This window comes from Tamandua tetradactyla, chromosome 24 (assembly GCF_023851605.1).
Source record: "Tamandua tetradactyla isolate mTamTet1 chromosome 24, mTamTet1.pri, whole genome shotgun sequence".
NCBI classification, from domain to species: domain Eukaryota; kingdom Metazoa; phylum Chordata; class Mammalia; order Pilosa; family Myrmecophagidae; genus Tamandua; species Tamandua tetradactyla.
Window position 1 is genome coordinate 24,807,414 of NC_135350.1, and position 26,753 is coordinate 24,834,166.

Below are 26,753 nucleotides of genomic sequence, written 5' to 3' on the forward strand. Positions count from 1 at the left end.
ATAGAGCTTGGCACAAATACGTAATGAGTAGTAGCTGTTATTAATACTATCACCTCAGGTAACCTCCTGAAAATCCCTATACATTTAATATCAATATTTCCAGTTACATATGAAGAAACAGACTTAGAAATAATGAGTCATCTGTTCAAAGTTATATAGCTAGTAAATGGTAGCTGGGACTAGAACCCAGGCTTTAGTGACACTGGAGTTCATGGTGTTTTCCAAAGTGTCTTCCCCTTTCCACTAGTCCTACAAAATGCTTTCCGAAAAAAAGCTTCACGCTCACTGTGATTTAGAAATTTTTCAAGGAAACTTACGAAGACTATTATCAGATTAAAGGCTTTGAAAATGTTTGCAGCAAAGAGAACTATGCAATTTGACTGAACCCAGTGCTTTCCAAATTCGGTTGCTCACGGGATCCTTTCCTCATGGTGTATCTGCTAAACTCTTGCAATTACAGGATACGGACAACAGACACTTTTGAAATGTTGCATTCTACCATGCAACTTTTCACTACCCAACAATAAAGAGGAGGGATTATGAACCTTATTTTACAGATGCTGAAAGTAAGACTGATTCAATGAGGCTAGATGTATATGACTTGCCTATAGGAACTGCTATTGGAAGTCTTCTGATTTCAGTGCAGCGTCCTTTTTACTACACTAGGCTACATACGATATGGTACAGTATAGTCCCAAATAATCTGATTTAGAAATTACAGCATTCAGATATCCAAATATTGCTGCCTTAAAATTTTCAGGAAACAAAATAAATAACAAAGGGAACAAATGCTAAAATAAATTTAGTTTGAAATGCAAGTGATCAATGAGAGTGAGGGGTAAGGGTTATGGTAGGCACAATCTTTTTTTTTTTCTTTCCTGTGTTCATTTTATTTCTTTTTCTCTTGTTTTTTTATTTCTTTTTCTGAATTAATGCAAATGTTCTAAGAAATGATGAATATGCAACTAAGTGATGATATTGTGAATTACTGATTATGTATGTTGATGTTTTATTTTGTTTCTTAATTTTTTAATTAATAAATAAATTTAAAAATATTTTTAGGAAACAGACAAAGCCAAGGTTTAGCATAATCACTATTCTAAATTAAAAGCTAAGTTTTGCACTTTTTTTCTCAAATATTTTTACCTATGCTATTAAGACAAAACACTCTACTAATATATTTTAAAGTTCTATCATTAAAACAGAGCCTGGGAATTCATGATTTTTGCATTTTTTCAACTTCCAGTTTAAACATTTATTTTTGAAGTGAGTAAACAATGTGTGGTTAGTTATGTCATAAAGGCGGGTAAATAACAACTGCAATCAATAGTAAACAGACTTCTCAGAAAAAAGCTTAATTCTCTCCTTTCAGGCAAGCTGAGTCCTTTGAACTCACTGAATTGCTGCTGTTGCTCTATGTGTGCATGTGTGTGTTTGCAACTAGGCCAGTTTCCACTACTGGGTTATGTTAATGGCTACTTTCTACCACTTGGCAAATGAATTGGGCCATGATCTGTGACATCAATTAGGATAACTGTCATCATACAGCTGATGAATTTGGTTAATTTTGTAGTCCAGTAACTTGTGTTCACAGACCTAGTGACTTTGAGAATTACCTCACTCTCTTACAAATGTAAAATGAATCACACTTTCAGCAAAAATTTTAAAATGTAGGGAGTTCTTCTCTCTTGTTTCTTTTGGGTATTTATCTCAGTTCTTAGTTTTTTATAAAACTTGGTTTCGATGGGGATAACCATTATATCTTTAATGAAATCAATTTTTCAACTGAAGCAGACATACTCTCTTCTTGTCTTTTAATCAACTCTGAAATCTTTTCAAACGTAAATTTATAGCTTCAGGGTCATGATTTCTAAAACAGTGAGGCAGCATATGCCCCACAGTGCCATGGGAAGCCCTGCTCTCAGTCCTGATTTAACTCATAAACACCAAAAAAGGAAGAAAGAGAGAAAGTAATGGGAAAAAAAAAAGATACTCTATGTCCCTGCTGAAAACTTATAACTGTACTAAATTACTGTACTGTGGTATAACTATTTGATGAAATCAGAAAAACAAAATAATTGATTTAGAGTAGGGACAGTTAGTTTAAAAGGGTCTTTATTTTTTTAATAGCTTTATTGAGATGATCATTTTTAGCACATTTGTATCACCTCAGAAAAATAAATAAGAAGAAAAAGAATAAACTCATTCAACCCATACTCCTTATCACTCCCTTTCATTGACCACTAGTATTTCAATCTACCTTTTTTTAAAATCCTTATCTGTCCCTATTATTTATTTATCTGTTATCCTTACTGTTTTTACTCATCTGTCCATATCCCAGATAAAAGGAGCATCAGACACAAGGTTTTCACAATGACACGATCACATTGTAAAAGCTACAGGGTTACACAATCATCTTCAAGGATCTAGGTTACAAGAATACAGTTCCACAGTTTCAGGTATTTCAAAGGGGTCTTTTTTGATTAATAATAAACAGCAACTTAGCACTGTTTTGCTACAGACAACCCCATACAATGCCGTGGGACTTACAGTATTTCCTTGTTTTCAGTCTTTAGTATTTGGAGTATCTCTTCCTTCTTCGCTGTCCTGAGGTGCTGAATGAAAGCCAGGAAGTTTCTGACAGCCTCGGCCTTGGAGAGGTTGTCAGGCTGCAGATGTTTTCTGATGGCCTGCCAGTGCTCTGCAAGCTGCAAAACAGAGTGGCAGGTTCACACCCCATTCACAATTCTCAACATCCACATTGACAAAAGATATTCTCCCCAGAAAGAAATTTTCCCTTGTATCTGTCAAGCAAGAGAGCTTTCTATATCTATCTTACATCCACATACCTGAGCCTCCTGCCCATATAACTCTCAGAGGCAGAGGAGGCCTGCTAACCCCTGTACATCCATCTGTGAGAGGCCCGCCTTTGTCTACTACTTTATTTAGCTTGAAGCACCTCAGGCAAAAGTTAACTCATTTCTGGGTGCATAGGTTGTCCTGTGGTTACAGGGTCATAGTGAAACTGCAGAATTTCAATTAACAGTAGGATAGTTTAGGAGGGTGGGGAGGGGAATCAAAACTGCAGAAAAATTACCCCAAGTTTCTAATTTTCCTGAACTTCACTGAAAATCATTTTTTAAAATAATTGATGTGAGTTCCCTGTAATATCTCAATTGCATTTTTGGTATGAAATGCTGTGTTTTAAAATTGTTGTGTATGAATTGTTCAGTACTTACATAATATCTATGCTAAGTAGTATTTAGATAAGGATTATTTTCACTCACATGGCTCTTATTTTACTGTGGTTTTAAAAATAGCAAATTGTTTTAAATAGTGACATCTCTCGACATTGAATCAAGCAGAAGAAGATATTTTTCATAATTTACCACTTCTTCCCTAGTTGTAAAGATTGTGTTACATATTGTCTGCAATTTCCTACCTCTAATTCTGGCTAGTCATCAGACTATGGGTTTTAACTTATTCCTTCCCTCTAATAAGCAATAGACACATATTTTTTTCTTTTCCAAACCTTTGGTTATCTAATCATAACAGGCTATTCCAAAGCAATATTCTAGCTTTCTTAGCTAAAGATTTATAGGGTCATTTCTGAGGGCAGAGAGACTGTCAATGTGAATTCAATTTATTTATTTGTTTATTTTTGCTTTACATAGTTGCAAAAGTGACATCATACTAAATTTGGGAAATCAAATTTCTTAATGATTTAAAACCTTCCTACAATAACTAAGAAATAATTATCAAACATCTTAGATGATTTGTAATGTTTAATAACTATGAGGGGAGAAACATAGTTTGCAGCATAAAACAAGATCGTAAACTTCATGATTCAATGTTCTAAATAATTTCCAACTCATATGACATTAGAAAATTCCCTCAGAACATTCAATAACATATAGAATAAAAACAAAAGAAAAAATAAAGTTTCAGACGAAGATTTTTCTTGCCTTTTGTTTTCCCCTTGATTAGATTCAGTAAATTTGAGAAACTGGCAATAAATTACCAGTGCCTTATACTTTAAGCAAATTAAGAAATTACTTCTTGATGATTCTATTTTTGTGAACACCAATAACGTCCCAAGGGAAGAGCATTTCTGGTAGTATTTTGCAGAGTACGAAGCCAAGGGTTCGCTCTCCCAACAAGAGGTTAAGCATTAGAAAATGTTGGACCCTAAAGTCATTTCTGTGGCAATGTATCATTTCTGATTCATGTAATAAATGAAATTGCTTTTTCTTGGATTAAAATATTACAAGATGATCTACACTTTGCCTTGCAGATATTACACTGGCTGTAATGTAGGGGAGGTTGGGACCCAGTAAAGAAATATTCCTTAACTTAGGCAGAGTGTTTGGCTCCCCATTTAGTCCTCCTAACAGTACTCCATAGAATGAGTTTAGTAAAGGATCTCACCTGCGAAACATCGTTAGGGGGATTTTAGGATTCAGACCCATACCATCTCTTGACAGCACACGCTTACCCAAATTTCAACAGATGTTTATCTCCCTACATTCTAGGTGCTACATTTTTAAAAGCTGCCATTAAATCATAATGTCTTTGGTTTGAGGTGAGTGGGTGGTAATTGTTCATTTTTGCCATATCACAGGCCATGTCAGATGCATACTGTTAGGTGACTCTCCTCACAACTCAGTGGTGGCTGGTAGCTCTTTATAAACTTTCTTCATAGAATGAACTGAAGCTTCCAGTGGAGACACCAGGAAAACAGAGTTTTAAGCCATGAGTATTCCCATTCATTATATAACGAGGTTGTTCACACTTACAGAAGGGCATCTTGTACACTTGCTCTGAAAGACCTGTCCCACAATGGGAACAGCCTTGTACTTTGAATCAACTCCTTTAATTACTGCTGCAAACTGTTTTCCAGGTATCATTCTTGGGCCTGTTTCAGTTGTCCTCAGCTCTAATTTCTGCCTGCATAACCACAGAAGAGAAATATCGCATTATCAACATTTGAGTGAGCAAAATACTAATTGCCTTTCTTTTACAAACAAGATACTAATTTTCTCAATTTGTATGAGGTCATATCTTTCAAGCTATAATATCTCCAGAGGTACCTAAAAAAAAAAAAAAAACTCAAGATAATTATGCAGGCTTCCTAGAACAATAATTTTATTTAAAGATTTGGAGTGTTAAGTTTGGATTTTCAAAATATTATGACAAGAGAATACAGAAAATTGGCCTGTATGATGAATGAGATAAGTGATGTATGACTTTTTAAAATTCTAGCTCAGTGTTCTGAAAATGTCTTCTACACAACCACATACCACTTCATTAACCAAGACAGGAAATTTTTTTTTCAAAAATTGCCCCAGTATTTTTGTCTCACATGATCTTCCAGAACTTTGTCACCCAACCATTGAGAGGCAGTCTATGTCCCTCTCCTTGATGCTGGGCAGGAGTATGTGACCGCCACATTTAAAAAAGGACATTGGAAATAACACTCTGACTCTCAAGGCTCAGTCATAAAAGAGAATTTGGGTTTTCATCTGGAGATCTTCCAGGACATGTGCCATTGGAGCCTTGAGCTGCCATTTAAGAAGTCTGGCTACTCTGAAGCTACTTTGCCAAGAGGCCACATGGAGATAAGGAGAGATATGTGAGGAGTCTCAATTATTCATCTCCCATCTCAGGCACCAGATGGGTGAGGGAGCCACTTTTGAATAATTCCAGCCACGGCCAGTGACTGCCCACAATTGTGTAAGAGACCCTGAGCAAGATATGCTTAGCTGGACTGAACCAAACCCAGAATTATGAGAAAATTTTTTTAAAAATTAGTTATTGTTTACTTCACTAAATTTTGAGTGGTATATTGCAGAGCAATGGAAAACTGATAGACCTGATAAATAACTAAAAAAAATTTTTTTGGGGGGGTGGTTTTTTAACCTCTTTATGCTTCAGTTTCCTGGTATATAAAATGGAAGTAGTTATATCACATGCCTATAGCAATGTACACATAAGAAACATTCAATAAATAAAAAAAAATTAGAAAGTTAAAATTTATTTCATGTGAAAATATATGAAAACAATATATAGTATGAGGTAAAATGCAAAATTTTACTCCATACGAGATTTCAGTAAAATTTCAAGCATTTTTAGTTTGGAGCATTTCTGCCAAGATTCTGAAGCCATTCACTTCTGACATTAGAGCTTCTTCAGAAGAAATGTCTAAGAAGCTATCGCATAAAGTATATATGTTGAATGCTAGAAAATATTCTTTTCTGAAAATAATACATACTCTTAGATTTGAAATTCCAGTTCTTAATCCTGTGTGAAGTATTCCAACCAAAAAATTTTTCTCAAATTGAAAAAACAGGCTTGACTATTTAATGTTATAAATCACAAAAAAATTCAGGCACATCTCTTTACTATGGATCTTGTTATGTATTTCTTAAAAAAAGAAAAAAAAAACTTTGAAGGGGGGAAAATGTAAATGCCACCATTTTTTACCTTAACATTAAAAACATTTGACAGAGAAATTAGAAAATGCACCAGAATCAATCATATTGTGTGGCTTTTAAAAATTTAAATTCTATTCAATAAACTACTGATTTTTAATTAAATTTTACTTTTAAAGTTAAATATTTATTATGTATAATGTATTATTGTAGAAGATATGAGGAATACAATATCTATTTACTATTTTCAAGGAGTCCATAGTCAAAATGAAGAAGCACAATGTATATATAAATATCTACTTTAAAACAAAGTATGATAATATAATAAAGAATAGCAAAGAAAATTTAAAAATTAGCATTATCTTACTTTGATACGATCTTGCCTGCAACAGTTCTTAGGAAATTCAGCCCAAAAGCACGTGTCTCTTCTGCGAGCACAGCTACAACAAAACTGTCTTCTATCTTATAGGTAGTGAGAGATGTAGCTTTTGAACTAACACCCAAGACCTACATGCACAAACAAGCAAACCTATTTATAACAAATAGTTCTTATTTCTGAATGAAGTTAAATAACAAGTTATCTTTTACTCTTCAATACAGCTTTCTCCCCACCCTTTCCCCATGACCCTCAGCTGCAACAGTCTATTCATTTATGTGTGAAACTATAATCTAAAAAAACATAAATGTTCCCAAATTATATTCTGTTATTTAGTCTTACCTTATTCTTCTATCATTTTCAATTAGTTTCTGCAAAATATAATCCTTTGAATGTCTCAAAGAAAATTATATTGAACATACCTGATTTTGGGTAGTAAATCCAGACCTTGCTATTTTGCAGGAATCCAAGGTCTTAATTTTGGTCACTTTGTCTTGATGAGCCTGGTAGGTCACTTTACAGTCCCCAGAGATATCTACCTAAAAAGAAAAGTATGAATATAATGTTTGAGATTCTCTCTTGGACTGTTGGAATTCTAATGGGAAATGGCTTGAAAATCGTAGCATGTGGATTCTTTGTCATCCTCTTGGCTGATTCTTAGTAGTACCTACTTACTGTTGTAAGAATAACACAGGATTCCCTACTTCTCTCTAATGCCCAATAAGAATTGAACTAATGGCCTGGTGATAAATGAAATCTGATAAATGGTTGATTGTGCGACAAAGGAAGTTGACTTTTGATGCTGTTATCTCAGCTTTGTGTGTGTGTGGAGGTGGGTATGTGCATGTTTAACTTCGACTAACTGAGCACAACAGAAGTTCCTAGAAAACTAGATATTAATTCTACTCATTATTAGTCATATCAAAAATCTGAGTTTAGGGAAACACGTCCAATACAGACTCTGCTTAGCTTTTCTGAGCTTTTCCTAAAGTCACTGCCAGCACCACACTGGTTTTTATTCTAATACACTAACCAACATTCCCTTGGCCCAGCCTGTGGTTAGATTTTTTCACCTGACTATTGGGCTAGCTAGATTCAGATTCAGAAACTTGGACTCCAACCTCAGCTGTGCCCTTGACTCCAGATGTGATCCTAGATGAGTCACTTAATGTTTCTAGTTTAACTTCAGTTTCTTCATCTATAGAATGAGGGGGATTACTACAGACCAGCGGTTCCACAAATTATCATACTTCTATGAAGTAAGTTAAAATGTAAGCTCAGGTCTTCCCTAATTTACTAAATCAGAATCTCTGGGGTGAGTGCAGGGAATTTATATTTTTAATGAACTCTGCATGGAACAGTAGTGCATGGTGAAGTCTGGGAACTACTAGAATTATCTCCAAGGTTTTCTGCATCTCTAACATTCAGTTATTCTCTGGACCCCCTTAATATAACTGACTCTAATTCCTTTTAGCCTGTATTTGAAAAATAAAATATTGAGGTAAATAGCAATTATTTTATATGTAAATGAGAGTTGGCCATTTGATACTCCTTTTCTGAGCATTACCATGGTAGCAACTCTTTTACTGAATATCTACAAATAGAAATTCATATAAATATTTGATAATCTTATAGCCAAATATGATGCCAAATCCTTAATGTTAGTGGTACCTCACTGGTGGTTCCGGAGCTCAGTTGCATCTGAAATAAGCTAGCCAGGCCTCTCTTGAGATTTTCTATAGCCACTGGTTCATTTTGATATGAGTAGAACTCTTTGACCTAGGGGAAAAAAGGACAAACACAAATGAAGTAAAAATGCATCATTTATCAGATTTGGTTAAACAAGTGGGAGGAAAGGTCAGGTCCTCACTTCTATTAATTCTGGGAGAAGGAGAATTAATTGTTACTCCAAAGTTGGCATTTCTTTATTTGTGAAAAGAAGATATTTAAATTCCTAAGTAGCTAGGCCACCAAAATATGAAATTAGGGGAGCCCGGTAGTGAAGGTTCTAAATATTATGGGCTGATATAGGGAAGGGAAAAAGCTAGGATTTCTGTGAAAAAAAAGAAGGATTGCTCAAAGAAGAGAAATCAGGATCATTCTGTAACCCTGATTGAAACAAAAACTAGCCAAGTTATAAAATAATGGTGAAGAAAAAACATTTTTGGAAGAGAATAGCAATCACCATCCTTGAGAACCCTGAGATGGCACAGCCTATAAACGTGATGACAAGGTCCCAGGCATAGCCATGATATCCATGGACATCCACAATGATGTCTTGTTCTCACCCTACATAACAGTCATGTTGGTCTTGGTTAAAAGGAGATAGAGAAGGTTGGACGATTTGAGGTTGAGATTGCTACTGCTGCAATACATACCCTAGATACAGCTTTGGGGTGCTTTTTTTAGAAAGCAGGGAAGAAAAAGTTAAAATGGGGGAGGATGTGGATTGCTGATTTGGCAGCAATAGGAATTTGAACAGCTCCTCTTAGCTTTGCCTCATCTTTAATATTTACAGGTACAGGAGTGATAACAATGTCTTATACTACTTTGATAATTTAGTTCATGTTTATAAGAAACAAAGATAAAAATACAAAGAGAATTTTCCAGAAAGAACCTGCTGTTTTCCTTTTGTATTAACTCCATTTGCATCTCATGATTTAGAAATACAGCATAGATACATATATCTTCCCTGTAAAAATTCCAAAAGATCTATGATAATTATAGCTGGGTATTTCTACCAGAAATATCCTGACGGCCTTCCTATTTCTCTTTAAAAGTAACCATGACATCTCAAAGTGAAACAGGGAGCTCAGCAATTATCAAAATAATTCAATTAATACCAGTCTGAATAATTTAGCCCATAGAACAACTCTATAATGTCTCAGAAACAGAGAATATTTTGCCCAAAGGATCCAAATAGCTCACTCAAGTCCCTATTTTTACTTTCTACATAGACTCGGCCTGGCAACATATTTACTGGGTACCTTAACTGGTGATCAATTTTAATCATTTCACTGGATGAACCTATAAATGTTGGAATAGTGTTTGTCCCAGTTAAAAGGGAACTGGAATACTGACCACAGCGTCTGTAAATCTATGGTATCATGTTCTAAAACAACTCACTGGCAACTTCTCAGCCCCAACTCTGAATTTCTTATGTTCTATTTTGTAAGCTGGGTCTTCTTTCTTTAGTAGTCACAGCACAACTTCCTTTGCAAAATAATTGCGAGTATGATTTCTTCGTGATTATAATGACTATCAGAGGTTCTAACTGGATCACTTGAGCTTGAAGAGTTGAATTGTTCACATGGTGACAATGCACACATGCCTACTACCCATGACTTCTTGGCCTGAGTCTTAAGTACTTTAAAGGCAAGAAGTGTCATTAGGTAGGGAAAATATGTCATGTCATCATTCTGCTCATTTTCCTCCCAGGCTACAAAATGTATCTGAACTATATAAAGTTTTACCTAAAATTTCAGGAAATCTGGTTCTCAGATTTAACCTTTGAATTTCGTTCAAGGCCTCTTCTATTACTGGGCCCCTTGCATGAATCAAATTTTGATCTTGAGCTCTAAGTCACTAAAAAAGTTGTGTCAGAGCCCCCCACTCCCCCTTTTTTTAGTCTGGCAGGCTGAATGATGTAAACTTGGAGACAGAAAGAAAATCTTTATCTTTTTTTCTTCATTCTTTCAGATAGTTTTTTAAAAATATTTTTATTGAGAAATCTTCACACACATCATTCTATCAGTTTTTATTGTCACTCTAGAGGACAAATCTCTACTTTTTATAGACTACTATCTGTGAGGTCTAAATTCTGTTCCTTTAGTGCAGGCTGATGAGATCAAAAGTGGATCTCACATTATCTACATTTCAAAACTGTGTTAGAATTGAGCTAGTTTGTGATTAAAAAAAAAAAAGTCAGAACTTTGCAGTTCAATTCGTGTGTTGGTCACAGCAATAATCCTAAATTCATTATGTGGCAATAGGAACTAAGTTTTATTATACTCGGGCCATAAAGCTGATTACTTCATTCAGTACTGAAATGAATTCTGGACATCTGCGAGCATGGAACTCATCTAAATTCACAGTCCCCAGTGCCTCCAGAGAGCAGGAGCAGACACAACCTGGTTACAAACTAAGCCTTTTAACCCAAGGAAACCAAAATGAAGAGGAAGCTAGGGAGTGTTATAAGTAAGGAGAAGCAGTGCTACTTCCAGCCAAATAATTTCATGGACCCCCTTGAAATTATTCCCCTTGAAGTCAGTCAGCATTATTCAGTTTCGTTAGAAAAAGAATATGCCTCTCTATAGATTTCCTTAATTTATACATTCTTTAAGAATAAGAAGAGGAAAAATTCCATCAACTGGCCAACCAGCAAAAATAAAGCAGATAAAAGGATCCCAGCAAACAGGAATTAGTTGATGAGTTGACAGAGTCTAGTTGAAAATGGCACACTGGAAAACAAACAAATGAAATAAATGAGAAATTAGAAGGCCTTCAAAGTGTCACTTTTCTTTCAGCGTCAGCATGTGTAGAATCTGTCACACTACCAAATTTAAAGAGCAAATCAATATCTAGAAACAATACCAAATAAAGGGCAACCTCAGCAGCCATGGGATTAATTTAATCATTATAGACAGCCCAAACCAGAAATGAAATCTGGTAATTATCCAGTTAATCAGATGAGCATCTCAGGCCTGTAAAGAATCCACACCAAAGCTTGAAGCATCCTACACTTGTCAGTGCTAATAAACTTAAGCAGATAACTGTCATGTTTCCAACGTACTTTACGATTTGTAGACAAAACTGGAGTCATGCTGAAACACTTATGCAGGGGAGATGAGTGGGCATGGAAAAAAGAACCTGTGCAACAAGAATATTCATCTAAGTATTTTCATGGGCATTCTTTTAAAATGTAAACATTAGATCTTAATATGGGGTCTCTGTCCTTTCAGACGACCACATTATATATATTCTATAAATACATACAAACATATAAATGAAAAAAATATATATATACTGATGAACAAATCACAGAAACTTCAGGGAGAAAAACTAAATTTGAGCTTGGGGTAGAATATATTCTCTAAGAAAATTGCTGATCAACAGTGTAGCCAGTCTCCCCGTAATGTCCCCCATAGTAAACTGAAATGATAGTTTAAGTAATGATCTTTCTGACAGTGATGTGGCTCAAAACTTCACATATCTTCTTTAGTCTCCTGGGTCATATTTTTTCCAAGTACATTATCATATAATTTGAAAGATACCATGATGTACTTTAACCTGTGGCTACACTAATTCATCGCAAATCACTACTCGTTTAGAATTGGCATGTTGGAGTCACAGAAATAATGATGTGGCAGCTCCATTCCAGCCTTTGGACAGTGAGGACATTGAGACTTTTTGTGTAACAAAAGACTTTGCACTCAGCTGGTTGTCATTAAGCTATAATAAATGCAATTAATATTTTATGGGCACAAGCATCTTGCCACATTGGAAGCCCAGAGAAAAAAATAAAAGTATTTCATGTTAATGAAATTGTGTCATATGCAAATAAAGTGAGTTTACAGATACAGTAAAGAATGAAATAAGAATTATAACAAGTCGACCAAAGAGGCAGATACTTTCTCAAATATTTTCCCACTAGAAGATGGTATAACATAGAGACTTCAAGCAAATCCTCTGAAATTAGACCTTCTGTTTCAAATTCCAGATCCACCACTTGCTAGTTGTGTAACCCTGGAAAGTTTCTTAATTTCTCATGACTTTGTTCCCACATCTATTACAAGAGGAGGATTATACGGTATTTTTTTCTGAGGTCTGTTATGAGGATACAAAGAGATAATTCATGCAAGGTCTTCACTCAGAGCCTGTACATTTGTAGTAAATGTTCAGTAGATTTTTGCTATTATTAAGCAAACCATAAGCAAAATCTTTCTCAAAATCTAATGCACTTTAGCCCAATGTAATCTTATTTGTTCATTTATTTATTTTATGAACAAACTGAGTCCCCACCAAAAGCAAGATGTTGTGTATACAGAGATAAAGGCTCAATTGCAGTACACAAGAAGCTAACTCTGAATGTGAATGGCAGACAATTAGAGGATCCAATACACCATGATAAATATTTCCATAGAAATAAGCCCAGGGGACTGTAAAGTTTGGGAGGATGTTGGGAAGAGCTACACAGGATATCAATTGAGTCATTGCAAGGCACAGTTCTTGATGTTATGGGGACCGATGGTAGTGGAGGGGAGGTGGAGGGGCTGTAATTTAAAGGGGAATGGGAATTTTCTCTGCCAAAAACCACAAGCCAGCGATGAACACAAATGACCAAAAGGAAAATGAGAAGGATCATAAGTGAGATACAAAGTGCTAACAGAGTTCTAAAGAGGGATAGTTTTTTCTAGTTGACTAGAATGATGTGAACTTTAGAAAAACAGGGGCTATGAGCAAAGCCTGAGACATGGTAAGTATTTTGACAAAAGTGGAGAAGGAAGAAAAAGCATTCCCAAAGATGGTGATTCATATTTGCTTGTAGGAGAGGTGATAACACAAGATTGTTTCTTGCAAGTCCATTTTTAATACTTTATTTTAAAATGTGCATCATGATTAGCAAGAGATTAGGTATCTGGAATTTACATTTTGAAGTTTTTTTTTTCATCTTTATTTTGAATGTGAGAGTTTAATTTTGGAGTTGCGTAAAATTGTAACTATAATGCTCACTTTGTGAGTCCTAAAATAGAGATCTCATATTTACTGATTCTTTTTTTTTTTTGTATGCTATATGGCAGGGTCACATTTCATTATTTTTCCATGTGACTATCTTGTCATTGCAGCGTCATTCACTGAATTTTTTTTTATTTGTTTGTTTGTTTTGCTTGTTTGCTTTATTTTGGGGGGAGTGCATGGACCGGGAATCGAAACCGGGTCTCCCGCATGGCAGGTGAGAATTCTATCACTGAACTACCCTTGCACCCCCACTGATTCATTTTTATATGTCAATACAATATCTTTATTTTCATAAACCCTCATGTGTAATGACTAATAATTCACTGATCATTGTTCTTCTCAGTTCCAAATATATAAAGACCATTTCAGTGGACTAGAATCAAAACATAAATAATTTACCCTTACAGAATTTTCTGAGTAGAAAATTTCCAAATGGATATTATAAAAGTTTGTTCACTCATTATTTTAATGCATACAATATTTTTCAGTCATATAATGTTTAATTAATCTCTAAATGCTTTTTAAAAAATCTATTTTCCCTTAAAAATGCCATGTCCTTTCAAAGGCGTGAACTTTTGCTGGATGTTCATATTCTCATAACAAGTTACTATCATTTACCCAAGTTGGATGATTTCATTATCATTTGTCTACTTTCTTGAACTTATCCAACCATGCTGTAATGACTTACTTTATTCCACTATCCTTACAATCCTTCCTAATTTGACACAGGACGCACCTTTAATAATGCCTCACGTCAGTAAATAAGTACTTGATTTTACTATAAAGGCTTTCATAAAAATAGGAAATATTAAATAGCTAGAAAATATAAGGGAATTTGGTGTCTTGATTTACTTCTGAAATATTTAATTGCAACTTCTGCTTATTTGTTCTTGTAAGACTTCCATTTATCATAAAAGTAGTGACACTATGATCACCTCAAAATATCTATAAGAAGGAAGAAAAGTACAAAGTTGGAAAAAAAAGATGTGTGACATTCAAAATTACCTTTCCATGAACTAGATGAAGGAGCACAGGTCTTTGCAGAGCTTCCAGGTTTTCCTTTCCTATGATTTTAGGTGGATTTTTTCCTTTGAAGATGCTCTTCTCTCCTCTCTGCTGATTTACATTCTCAACATTTACGTCCATTATCTAGAGTCATGGAAAGAAATCTTTTAGAAAACTCTCATGTCCATTTCCACAAGAGTCTTTAGAAAATAAAATGGTAAAAAAATGGACAGAGTGAGGCAATAATTTCTTCTGCCATTTCTCAATACATGCATCATAGTACCTAACCATTAGAGAATAGAGAAGGAATTTAAAAATTAGGTAATTGAATCAGGTAAAAATATTGATATTTAATGTAATCTATAACTTCAAGCTTATAATAACATGACCTGAATATGAGGATCCTATTCAATGTCACTCTTTTCATTCATTCTGAACTGTTCCTGTCTGCCTGATTTTCTCTTTACATTCTATACCATCTGTTTGGCAAGAATGCTGTTCCATTCTACTTCATCTGTATATATATAAAATCAATGATAACAGTGTAATTACTGAACAAAGAAGAACCTGTTTTCTGCAGAACAGTTTATTATCCTATTGAGAAATGACTCAGCATGGTGGATGATGAAGTTTTGCTCCAATTTGGAAAATATGACAGTTATTAGAGACATCCAAAGAAGTAAAGATCTTGGTAAATTTATTGCAATGACACGTTATTATGTAGTGCATCAGCAGTTACTTATTGGTTATAACAGAACAAACTTTGTTCCAAGTACTTGGTCCTAGGTACCTATTTCATATTAACAGGAAGAAAAACAATCAACTCACTAAAAGAAACTATTGCCTTATGCTCTTGACAAATCAAATATGGAATCACAGTATCTTAAAGTTTGAAAAGGCCCCAGAGGTCATCTAATTTGACCTTCTTTCTCAACATGTAAATTCTAAACACATTGTGACTGACTTAACTAATGGCAGCCCCTGGTTTCTTCCTCAAGAAGTATATGGAATAGGTTTACTTCCTCATTGATAATTCTACCTGTTGTATCAAGGAACTTAGGCACCTCCTAATGATCCCCCTCTCTCAGTTAGAGTTATTTCAATTGTTTTTTTTCTTTCATGACATAGATCTACAGTTCTCATTCCCAGAATAATTTGAGTGGATTCTAGTTCAATGTCAACAGACGAAACTGGACATTGTATACGTACCTGTTAATCACTAGCATGTGCCTTCTTTCACCTACTTCAACAATTTGGAAAAGTCAGATAATTTTTGATTAGCAAAAACTTCAAAATTATAGATCTACATATTTCAGTGAAAGATAAGCAAACTGAATGGATAGATATAACCAAGAGCACAACCAAGTGATATTGAATGGTATACTTCTCACAAACTTTGCTGACATTTAATTTTTGCATTTGTCTGGTAAAAAATGCCCACCGTGATTTTGATCAGTTGGTCATCGTCACCATCAGGATTCCTCCAAAGTAAGACAACGTCCACATTGGATGAAATTCGATAGCCCACAGTGTCATGGAGTTTTCCTTTGCCCCGATCAAGAAAAACTTCAGTGGAGTATGTGAGTTTGTATAGCCGGTCATTATTTAATGAGAGGCCAGTTGTGTGACCTGCATAAAGAAATGATATAAGTAAAGTTTTAGCTGTAAGGCACTCATCAGGCTAGGGACTGTGCTATCTTGTTATCAGTGCACTCCTTGCTGTTTAGCTCGGTGGTGCCCTGTGTAAGTTTGGTAAATATTAGCGGAATAAAGGAATGATTCTACTTTTCCATCTACTTAAATTATTGCCTTGAAAAAATAAATAAATAGGTAAACCAACAAACAAGTTCTCATTTCAGAAGACCTTAGTTTGTATCCTTACTCAATAATCAGATTGTCTATCTAAATATTATCTTGGTTAAACTATAGAACATTTTTAAAAGAAATGCCATTGTAGCACTTTTAGTTTTGTGAATAGGATTACAAGTAGAGGTCCTGTCAGAGATTGCTTTATAAAATCAATCTGAACCATTTGAATTAGCATTTTATTTGAATGCAAAAAGGTCAATGCTAAAGTAATTTTAAGGGTTAAAAGGCAGTTCTATTTCTTAATTTGGTTAATGAATTTCTCTCCAATGCAAGGCTCTCTATTAACTAGCAAATTTTTGGTACAAAAATTCAGTTCAGGGCCATACATATGTAAAGTTAAATTAGCTGAGCCTTATAAAATGATCTTTTATTAGATAAAGATAAATCTTGGCATAGGCTTAAATTTGGAGGTAACAATTTAATACCTAACAATATACAGTCAGTATTGTGAGCCAAGAAAATTGATATATGGACTAGTTCATTCTCTTTAATTCAGTGTAACTTATCTCAGATAAATGTAAGGGAGTAGTATCAAGTCTTTCCCACAGAAGGCTTGAAGAGTTATGGTCATGCAAACTTTTTTTGTTTATTTTCTCTCTATGTTTTTCAGGAGATAGGCAAAAAAAGATTTCAGAATACGTTTTTCCTCATTGCTAATGAGGTTGCATTGCCTAGTTAACTATATAGAGTAGGCAATCATAACTTGTATTTCCTCCTCAGGATGTATACTTACGCTGATGGGAGGGCAGGGGAAGAGGCGGTATAGTGGAAGGCAGTAGGGGTGCAGGAAAAAAGGTTGGGATTACTAGGCCGGAAGTGAGACAGCTGACAAAGGAAGTAAAATTCTTTTGCAAAACCAAAAAATTAAGTAAACCTCTGAAGCCTTTAGACTCTACATAGAAACAGTCTTTTCCATTGTCTCCGCAACCTACCGTAGCACCTCCTGTCCAGAGAAAAAAATGGTCATAATACATTACATCTAATAAGCTGTTCCAAAAGTTTTATCTGTATTAATCATTTAATCTTCACAAAAAAACTAATGGGGTAAGTACTGTTATCATCATCATGTAATAGATAAGGAAACTGAGCAGCACAGATATTATACAATTTACCTAAGCACCCCACAAATAGTTGAGTGGTGGAGCCAGGATTCAAATCCAGGGGGCCCAGCTCCAGAAACTATGCTTTTACTCTTCTGCTCTAAAACATGAGGTTGAATTATTTTCCATTTCTAGGGAATGAGATGGAAAATTAATTCACAAAGATGTATGGGGAACTATTCTAGTCTTTGGGCCTATATCATTTAACAAGCAGATACCCTTATGCAGTCTACATATAAATGAGGGGGAAATAACAATGAAAAACCAAGTAAATACATTAATTATATAGGATGCTAGTAGTGCTAATGAAGAAAAATGAAACCAGGAAGGGGAATAGGGATGCTGAGGGATAGGCCCCTGTGAAAAGATAATAATCAGGGCAAAGGCTTTAGGCTAGCCATGTGGATATCTGTGGGAACAGCATTCCCTGCAGAGGGAATAGCATGTGGAGATGTGGAAAGGCAGGTGTGATGGAGACACAGAAGAGAGGCAGAAAGGAATAGCAGGGAGGTTAGAGAGGCGGGTACTGAATGAAAAACACAGCAATAGGAGATGAAGTCAAGTAGGTATTTATGGGGCGGTAAAGAAAGGTGGGGAAAACATTTGCATGGGCTTAGAATTTGGCTCTGAATGAGATGAGAAACAACCACAGTGTTTAGCTGAAAGAGTGACATGATCTTGACAAGGGACAAGCTATTTTTTAAAAATATTTTTATTGACAAAACACCATACAAACACATTCTTAACATACAAACATTTCATACTTGGTGTACAATCAATGGCTCTCAATATCATCACATGATCATTTTTTAAGAACATCTGCATTACTCCAGAAAAAGTAATAGAAAGAAAAAAGAAAAAACTCATAGATACTATACCCTTTAACCCTCCCTCTCATTGACCACTAGTATTTCCATCTACCCAGTATATTTTAACCTTTGTTCCCCCTATTATTTGTTTATTTTTTTATTCGGATTTTTTTACTCATCTGTCCATACCCTAGATAAAGGGAATATCAGACAAAAGGTTTTGACAATCACACACTCACATTGTAAACATTATATCTTTATACAATCATCTTCAAGAAACAAGGCTACTGGGGAACAGCTCTACAGTTTCAGGTATTTCCCTTTAGCCACTCAAATACACCATAAACTGAAAAAGGGTATCTATATAATGCATAGGAATAACCTCAGGATAAACTCTCCACTCTGTTTGAAATCTCTCAGCCACTGACACTTTATTTTTGTTTCATTTCTTTCTTCCCCCTTTGGGTTGAGAAGGTTTTCTCAATCTCTTGATGCTGAGTCCCAGCTCATTCTAGGATTTCTGTCCCACATTGCCAGGGAGGTTTATGCCCCTCAGAGAAGGACAAGCTATTTAATAGGAACCAAGAAGAGCCAGGAGAGAGAAGTGTGGGAGTGGGTATCTATGTATATTTACACAAAGCAGTCTGTGCTTAAGCACCAACTCAGTCAGAACCTGAGGTACGAGATACAATAGGTAGAAAGTCTTCCCTATCTCCCTCTTTTCTGTATTTTATGCAGGGACTCTGCTGCAAGTTCAAATACTGGCTGTCCTGGACAGGAAAGATATTTTGGCCAGGGAGGACTTCTTTTCTGGCGCTTCTCAAATTCCACATACAGCATGAAAGAAAATATATATTGTCTTATATATTCCTGAAAGGCAGCCATTATTCTGATCTTTGACAGAAAGTGATTGAATTGAAACTCAGCAGTCAACCTAATGTAGCAGCCATTATGCGGAGTTTGATGTTTAAGTTTATTGACATCCAAGCATTATAGGCGATGTGACAGCGTCTTTAAAATACATGTAAAAACATTTTTGAGATTTTTTTTTTTTTTAACTATCATGCAGTTCATTCTTTTGCAGCTCTTGACTGTCACACGGAAGTGATGAAACATGGGAAAGAATGGCCTCGTTCTCCTAGAATTTTTCCCTACCTCTTTCAATAGGAGATACAGTTAAAATGGCTCTTTTAAAATGTAATTTAGAGATCTGGCAACACAGGGCAATGGGGATGGAGATTTAACTTGATTCTGTTCCGTTTATACTGTTGACAATTTCCTTTGTAGGGTGTTGCCCATTAGAGTTACATAAAGACATTTTGTGAGAAACAATGTTAGGCAAAACCATCTAATTAATTGTAGCCAAAAAGCAGTCAATACCTTTTAAAATTTACCCTCAAGTTCATTATGAATTTTTTTAAGGTACTTAAATGCCAAAACTTTTAGTTTTGAACTTTTTAAGAAATGTCTTTAAATGTTCATTGATAAAATTTAGATGAACTCAATAGCAGTTATTTGGCTTAGAAGACAAAGGAGAGGTAAGTTAAAGGTGAGGCTGAAAGAGAAGTGTAATGGTGATATGGTGATAAGGGTGATAGATAATGGAGTTTAGCAATCTAACAGAAAACTATAAAATTAGAAATAAAAGAGTAAGATGAAGGGTAAGGAAGAAGAAGAAAAAAAGAACCGAAAGTAAATATGTGTAAAAGAACTGAAAGGTGATTAATGAGAATGGACTGAAAAGCTAGGGTTGGGCCAGAGACAAAGAAAGACTGGAAGTGAAGGAATGGTTCAGGTTTTAAAGTGACAATATTACATAGGAAGTTTATGTGTGGGTTAAAAGTTAAAGTCCTAAAAGAAAACCCAAAGAAGGCACTAGACTAGACAAACCAACACAAAGTATAATTATGAAAAAGTAGTAAAAACTTGAGTCTTTAAAATGTCCACATTCAGCATATCTCTTCTAAATAGACCTTCCTCCATACTAATCCTAGCCCCTTTATTCTCTTCTGTCTTTATATTCCAACCTGCCCTCATCATAAATCTGGAGATTTGTCACATAGCTACATTTGACAAGTGTAATTTAAGCTATGAGAAGAGTTTTGAAACAATACGTGGGATCCCAAAATTTAGATGGCCCAATTGTAAGGTGGACCCTTCACAAGTAGTTTGCTAATTAAATGTCAAACTTTACAGAGGGCAAGAAGTCCATATACTACAAAAGGTTATCAAGTCCAAGATGACATAAGCAGCTTGTGCCAGGAAGCTAATGAAGCTTAAGATTTAGAGCCTCTCACTTACTCAGGCTCCTTCTAACTTCCTAAAAGGGAATCCAGGGAATTTATTTTTCAGTAAAATTAAAAGTAAGATATTTTTGTAATCTTTTCTCAAAGACAGATCCTAAATTGCATATTTTCAGGTTCTAAATCTCTGGATCTGTCTCTGAGCTCATACACACAAAAAACCTGTAGCTATCTGTCAGATCTTAAGCTGTTGACTGGTGTGTGTGTTTGTGCATGGATTTAAACCTTTATAAGTGCATTTATTTGGAAACCTTTAGTTTCTCAACTTTCTGATCTATAGAATGGGAATATAGGAGAAGCCCCAATAAATATTATCTCAATTATTTTTCATCAATTGTTTCAATAAGTTTGAAATTATGATTTTGAAATCACTCATAGTTCCAATTCTCAACAGTTTATCTGATAGTTAATAAAACAGTAAGCTTTCCATGCAACACTTCTCAGTCAGATCTCATTTACAAATCTTCATTTTGTTCTTATTTTCAGAAAATCAAGACTGTCTTTAAATCCTAAACTTTTTAGAAACTGGTGAAAAATATCATGTTTAGTTCAAGATAGAGTGTGATTTGCTTAGGTGAAATAATTTAAATTAAGCCTCCCTTTTATTGTTCTAATAACAAAAATGATCGTTTTTCCTCACGTGTAAATTTTCTATGCCAAAAAAATCTTTAGACAAACTCTGCTTTGTGATCAAAAGCCACTTCATCACAAAAGTGTTTTACAAGTTTCTTAGTGAATTATTGCATACCTATTACTTAGAATAAACAGTTTTAAAAATTGAACTTTACTATACTCAGCTATATATTAGATCAATTGGCTGAGAGACTCTAAAATGTGATCACTTCACATGGTGCAATATTTAAAAATCCAAGGGCTTTAAAATACAACTGATTAAAAACAAGATTCCATATTAATACATTTCATGGAGCATTTTGAAACTGTTCCTCAAAAAATGTTTGGTTTTCCTCTGAAGAGTATCAATTTATGTTTTTATTTTTCATCAGTTTTATATTAAAATAGAAACTACAAGTAGCAAAACAATTTTTTCAAAGATAATAAGTCTTCTTTAAGTCTATATCATGTAGTTTTATTATTTTTAATTCACCAACTATAAGTCTATCAATTTTCAATGGCAATGGAATTAAATACATGCTTTATCATTTCATTCATAGTTCTTTGGTAAATCAAATGCCTTTTTCATTGGGTCTAATTCTTCCTGATGTCATAATGCTAAGCAACTAGAAGGAAATTTAAGAACTGCTTTTTGATGTCTTTTTTTTTTTTAATCCTCTTTTTACAATTCAAATGAGGAAGCAGATTTCAATGAGTGGCCAACAGCAACAAGTAACACTAGCTGGCATCTCGCCCCCCCCCCCTTTTTTAAAAATAGAGTATGAATGGAAATTGAAGCAAGAAGTACAGAGTCCAAGAGACTGAAGACTAAAAGGAACCTCTGTTTTCTTAATGTACGTGAGAATTTGAATTTGGTTTTCATTCCAACCCAGTCGTGCCTTCACAAACATTCCAAAGTTACATGGTTTAGAAGATGATTTAGATAGGAAACTCATTATTTACTCACTCACACACACACACACACACACACACACACACACTTTTTCACCTAGAGATTAAAATTAAAATTTATCCAAAGGCAATGTAAACTTACCTTTAACCGAAGCTGAATACGAAGAAATAAAGCAGAGGAAAAGGACAGCAAGAAGAATCATATTGACTAGCCCTCTACTGCATCCAGTACCCAGCTAAGAGTCCCTGAGAAGTGCACTCTTCAGATGGCCGCCGAGGGACTGACCCCCTCAGAACCTGCAACAACAATGCTTATCTTTGGGGAAAGGTCAGATTCCAAACTCCAAAATCAGGACCTAAGTACAATGAAGGACTCACTGTTAATGATTAAACTTTGGTGGGCTGCAGTTTTCGGTCTCTCATTCTTTTTAATTTTTTCACTCCTTAAGGAAAATCAAGGAAGTTTTCATTTTTGAGAGCTCAACCAAGCTAGCCAGTCTATCTTATTAAAGCAGAAATACTGAGGCATATTTTGAGAAAAATAATGGTCACACTTTTCTACCCAATATATAATCATCATCATTATGCCCGTAATAATAATTGCCTGTCTTCATATTTCAACAATCTTTATGGGTAGATGATGAGGATTCTCAAATTCAGCTAAGCTTAATTGAATTTTATTATTTCTTGTATAGTCAGCTTTACACTTTTTACACTATTTGCATGCAACTGCAAAAAATCACATTGAATTTTAGGATATAAGTTGTTAAGTTATAACCATCACCAATCACTTCAAAATGATAGAATAAATTTCTCAAAGCCCAATTCTGTAAGTGAAATCATTGCCCACCCCCCCAATGTGGGACATAACATTCAGGGGTGAAAGTCTCCCTGGCAGCATGGTAGATGAATCCCAGAGATGAGTCCAGCTCTGGCATCATGAGATCAATGATTCCATCCTGATCAAAAGGGGGAAAAGAAGTATAACTAATAAAGTATCAGTGACTGAGAGAGCTCAAATAGAGTCGAGAGGCTACTCTGGAGGTCAGTCTTACTCAAGCTTCAGTTAGACATTGCTACTATCATAACTTGTCAAACCCCAACCAAAATCATTCCTGCCAATCCTAAGGAATACCTAGGGCATTATACAAGATTCTACAAAGTTCCCATGCATTAGGGTAACTTTCTAGAACCCTACAACCTGCAGATGCATCCTGAAATGAAGAGTGGGCAGCCTTTCCAGAACATCAACTACTTCAATCCCCTATCTCATATTATCAACAGCCCCTTCCATCATGAAAAAGTTAGAATGGGCATAGCCCAACTAGATAGACAGATTGATATCTATCATAACTTGCCAAAATCCAGCCGAAACCATTCCAGCCAGTCCTAAAGAACACCTAAGGCAATATAGAAGATGCTACAAAGTTTCCATGCACTAGGGTAATTTACCAGAAACCTACAACTCCAGATGGGTCCCTGGACCAGAGAAATCCTGAAACCTAGAGGGCCCCACCTCTCCAAAACATCAGCTAGTTCCATCTCCCTATCCCATATTATTGACAGCCCTTTCCCACATGAAACAGAATGGCTATAGCCCAAATACCCCTAAAGAATGAGATAGAAAGATCAAAGGTGATGGTGGAGTTGTACAGACAAAGCAGGGTTTAACAAATGTATATGATTGCTGAATCATTAAATTGGTATTTTTTTTTTTAGTTTTTTTAGAGCAACTAGAAGTAAAAACATAAAATTGTAGAATCGTAATCCATACCAAACTCTGAAATCTGGCCTACAACTAATTATGCTGTGCTTTGAAGTTTATTGCTTTTTTGTATATACATTATTTTTCACAAGAAAAAAAAAAGTTGATTGTGATGATAAAAAAATATTGATTCCTTCTAATCTCCTATATTCTAGAGCAGCTAGAAGGGAAAATCTGAAATTATGGTATGGTAGCCCATGACAAACTCTGGGATCTGTTGTGTAACTTCTTTGAAAAAAACTATTGCTTTTTCCTTTCTTTGCTTTTCATATATACTATATTATACAATAAAAAAATTTAAAAAAAACTCATGGAGAAAAATGAGTGCATATAAAAACTTGTGAAACTGGAGTAAGGTCTGGATTCTAGTTAACTGTATCATGGCAACGTCAACTTCCTCGTTATGATAATGTACTACACAGTTATATTAGGCATATCACTGGGAGAAGTTAAGTGATTGACACCTCTTAATACTATTTTTGCAACTGCTTCTGAGTTATGATTATTTCAAAATAAAAAGTTTTTAAAATTAAAAAAAAAAAGAGAGTAGAAAGAACTTTTATTCCTGAAACTTAGATGGTTTTCTTTACGTGTGAGACTTTAACTATATGGGATTGTAACAAATCAGCATTGTCTGTTATTAATGTGCCAGTGTTGGAACAGGCCAACTGGGTATATCATAGTAGACCTCTAGTTCTGTCTAGGAGAAGATACACTTGACTGAGTACCTCAACCAATTAGATTGAGTTCCATACTGTTTTGAATCCCATTTCTGGAAGATTTAGAAAAGGGATTCAAGTCCTTAGCATTTTTCTACAGAAAATGAATTGCAAAACTTCCCTAAAACTAAAATAAACACTTCTGTATGGCTAAGGCCACTCTGACCAAACCAACACTTGTTGCTGGCAACTCTCATGAAAAAGCCTGTTATGAACAAAACTTACTAAATGAGATGATGTAAGGGACATGTAGGGATGATTTGGCAAGAGAAGGAATAAAATATTTCCTCCAGGAAGGCTTTTTGAATGTACTTGAAAATACTGTGGCCATGTTTCAGTCTAAAATAGAATCTACCCTGGTCCCTCTCAAACCCTTTTCTAGAATTCTAACCTTGAACTGAAATCTCTTATCAAATAGAGCAGACTTGTTAGGAAGGGCCACAAAATGAAATATAAAATATAAAAATCTAAAGTTAAGCAAATTCTCATTCAAAAAAAAAAAAATATATATATATATATATATTTTTTTTTTTTTTTTGCATGGACAGGCACTGGGAATAGAACCCAGGTTTCCAGAATGGCAGGCGAGAGCTCTGTTTGCTGAGCCATCATGGCCCGCCCCGAAATATATTTTTATATAAAAAATTGAAAATTGTTAAGATCTTCTTTATTGAGATTAGAGACTTTATTTCCATAAGTTTTGTATTCAAATCAAGGCTAAAATAGCTAAACAAAACTTGTTTTGTTGGGAATATACCTTAAAGTTATAGATATTAAGTTTCTATGGTGTCAAACAGACTAGGTTATTCTTAGAGAAGGACTTTTGTTGAAGAAATACAAGTTTTTATGAATAGTCATTATTATGAATACAATTTACTGTGAAACTGCTTTATTTCTTTATATTTCACTAGATGCCTATGTGCTCCTACAATTTATACATTACATGTATAGGGATATGAAGCATTATAGTCAGTTAAACCTTACACAAACTTACATATATACTTAGTGAAGTCAAGATTAGTTTGCTTCTTATTTTATTTTATGAGAAAAGTCTTTTGTGTTTTCATTTGAGGTTCACGGTTACCTAGACCTTTAATGCTTGTGGTTAGACTATGTGGTGCAACAAACGTGTCTCTTCGGGTAAAGTACTATTCATTGTCAGGTGGTTACCAGAGTCCAACCAATAAAAAAACTCATCACCATCGCCTAATAAAATAAATGCTATTTCATTTAGGCATTTGCTTTCTACTGAAAAGCTCTGATAATTCATTGTATTAAGTAGTCATTTCAACATAGAATATTCAAATAAGGTGCTTCTGTTGGTAATCAATAACATGACCATTTGATATCTTACCTGTAACATTCTTGTTTCTAAAAGACATTTGAGAGAAAGGCTTCTTGAGCTTGTGTCAACAGAGATGAAATAAGAACACCAAAACCCTTTTGATACTCAGTGAACTCTGCCAAAGCAGAGGCATTCTCTGTTTCTCTATTGATCAACCTAAGCAAACACTGTACAAGATATATGGGAAATAACCTCCCAAAGCTCAACAGATGTTTTATATAGTTAGTGAAGCAGGGGAGAAGTACAGTACATACAGTAATAGAACAAGAATTATCATCTATGGAACAATTTCTATGTACAATACACTATAAAGCATTCTACTTTCTTTTTTTTAGTAAATTCTCACAATAATCATTTACATATTAGAAAAATGCGGCTTGGTTTAATTTAGTGTTTTAAGGAATATAGAAAACATAAACACTCAAATCCAGAGCCAGTGTTCTCCTTTGCTTAAACAATATTAGAGACAAATGGTGGAAAAATTGACTTCTTGTAGATAATGTGAAATTATTAATTGGTACCGTCCTTTAATAAGTTAATCACAACTTTGTATGGAGACTAATAGAACAATTGATTTTTGTGGTAAGATGTACCAGGCTGAACACATAGTGAGAAATACTGATTCTAGTATAGTCAGACCATTATCAAATAATAGATTTTAAAACAATGTTATTGCAATGCTATTTCTTTTTTGGTAGTGCATAAAGTTGTTAATATTTACCATACTATCATTTTGCAGTGATAAGGATACTATGAAATAAAGATGGAT

General features: G+C 34.7%; 1 protein-coding gene across 3 annotated transcripts in view; it reads right to left on the reverse strand.

The window, feature by feature from the left end:
* The window catches only part of MTTP (microsomal triglyceride transfer protein), a 121,313-nt gene that overhangs the window by 67,880 nt on the left and 26,680 nt on the right, over nt 1–26,753 (reverse strand). For 2 of the 3 annotated variants that reach the window (XM_077142719.1, XM_077142718.1), the window contains exons 1-8: nt 22,298–22,450; nt 15,992–16,179; nt 14,551–14,694; nt 8,479–8,586; nt 7,230–7,346; nt 6,799–6,938; nt 4,797–4,947; nt 2,551–2,708 (exon numbers count right to left, since the gene is read on the reverse strand). In XM_077142719.1, the coding sequence (XP_076998834.1) occupies nt 2,551–2,708; nt 4,797–4,947; nt 6,799–6,938; nt 7,230–7,346; nt 8,479–8,586; nt 14,551–14,694; nt 15,992–16,179; nt 22,298–22,358 (1,067 nt within the window). In that variant the 5' untranslated portion in view covers nt 22,359–22,450. Of the gene's footprint in view, nt 1–2,550; nt 2,709–4,796; nt 4,948–6,798; nt 6,939–7,229; nt 7,347–8,478; nt 8,587–14,550; nt 14,695–15,991; nt 16,180–22,297; nt 22,451–26,753 lie in introns of those variants that run through there. The other variant, XM_077142720.1, reaches the window with a different exon arrangement.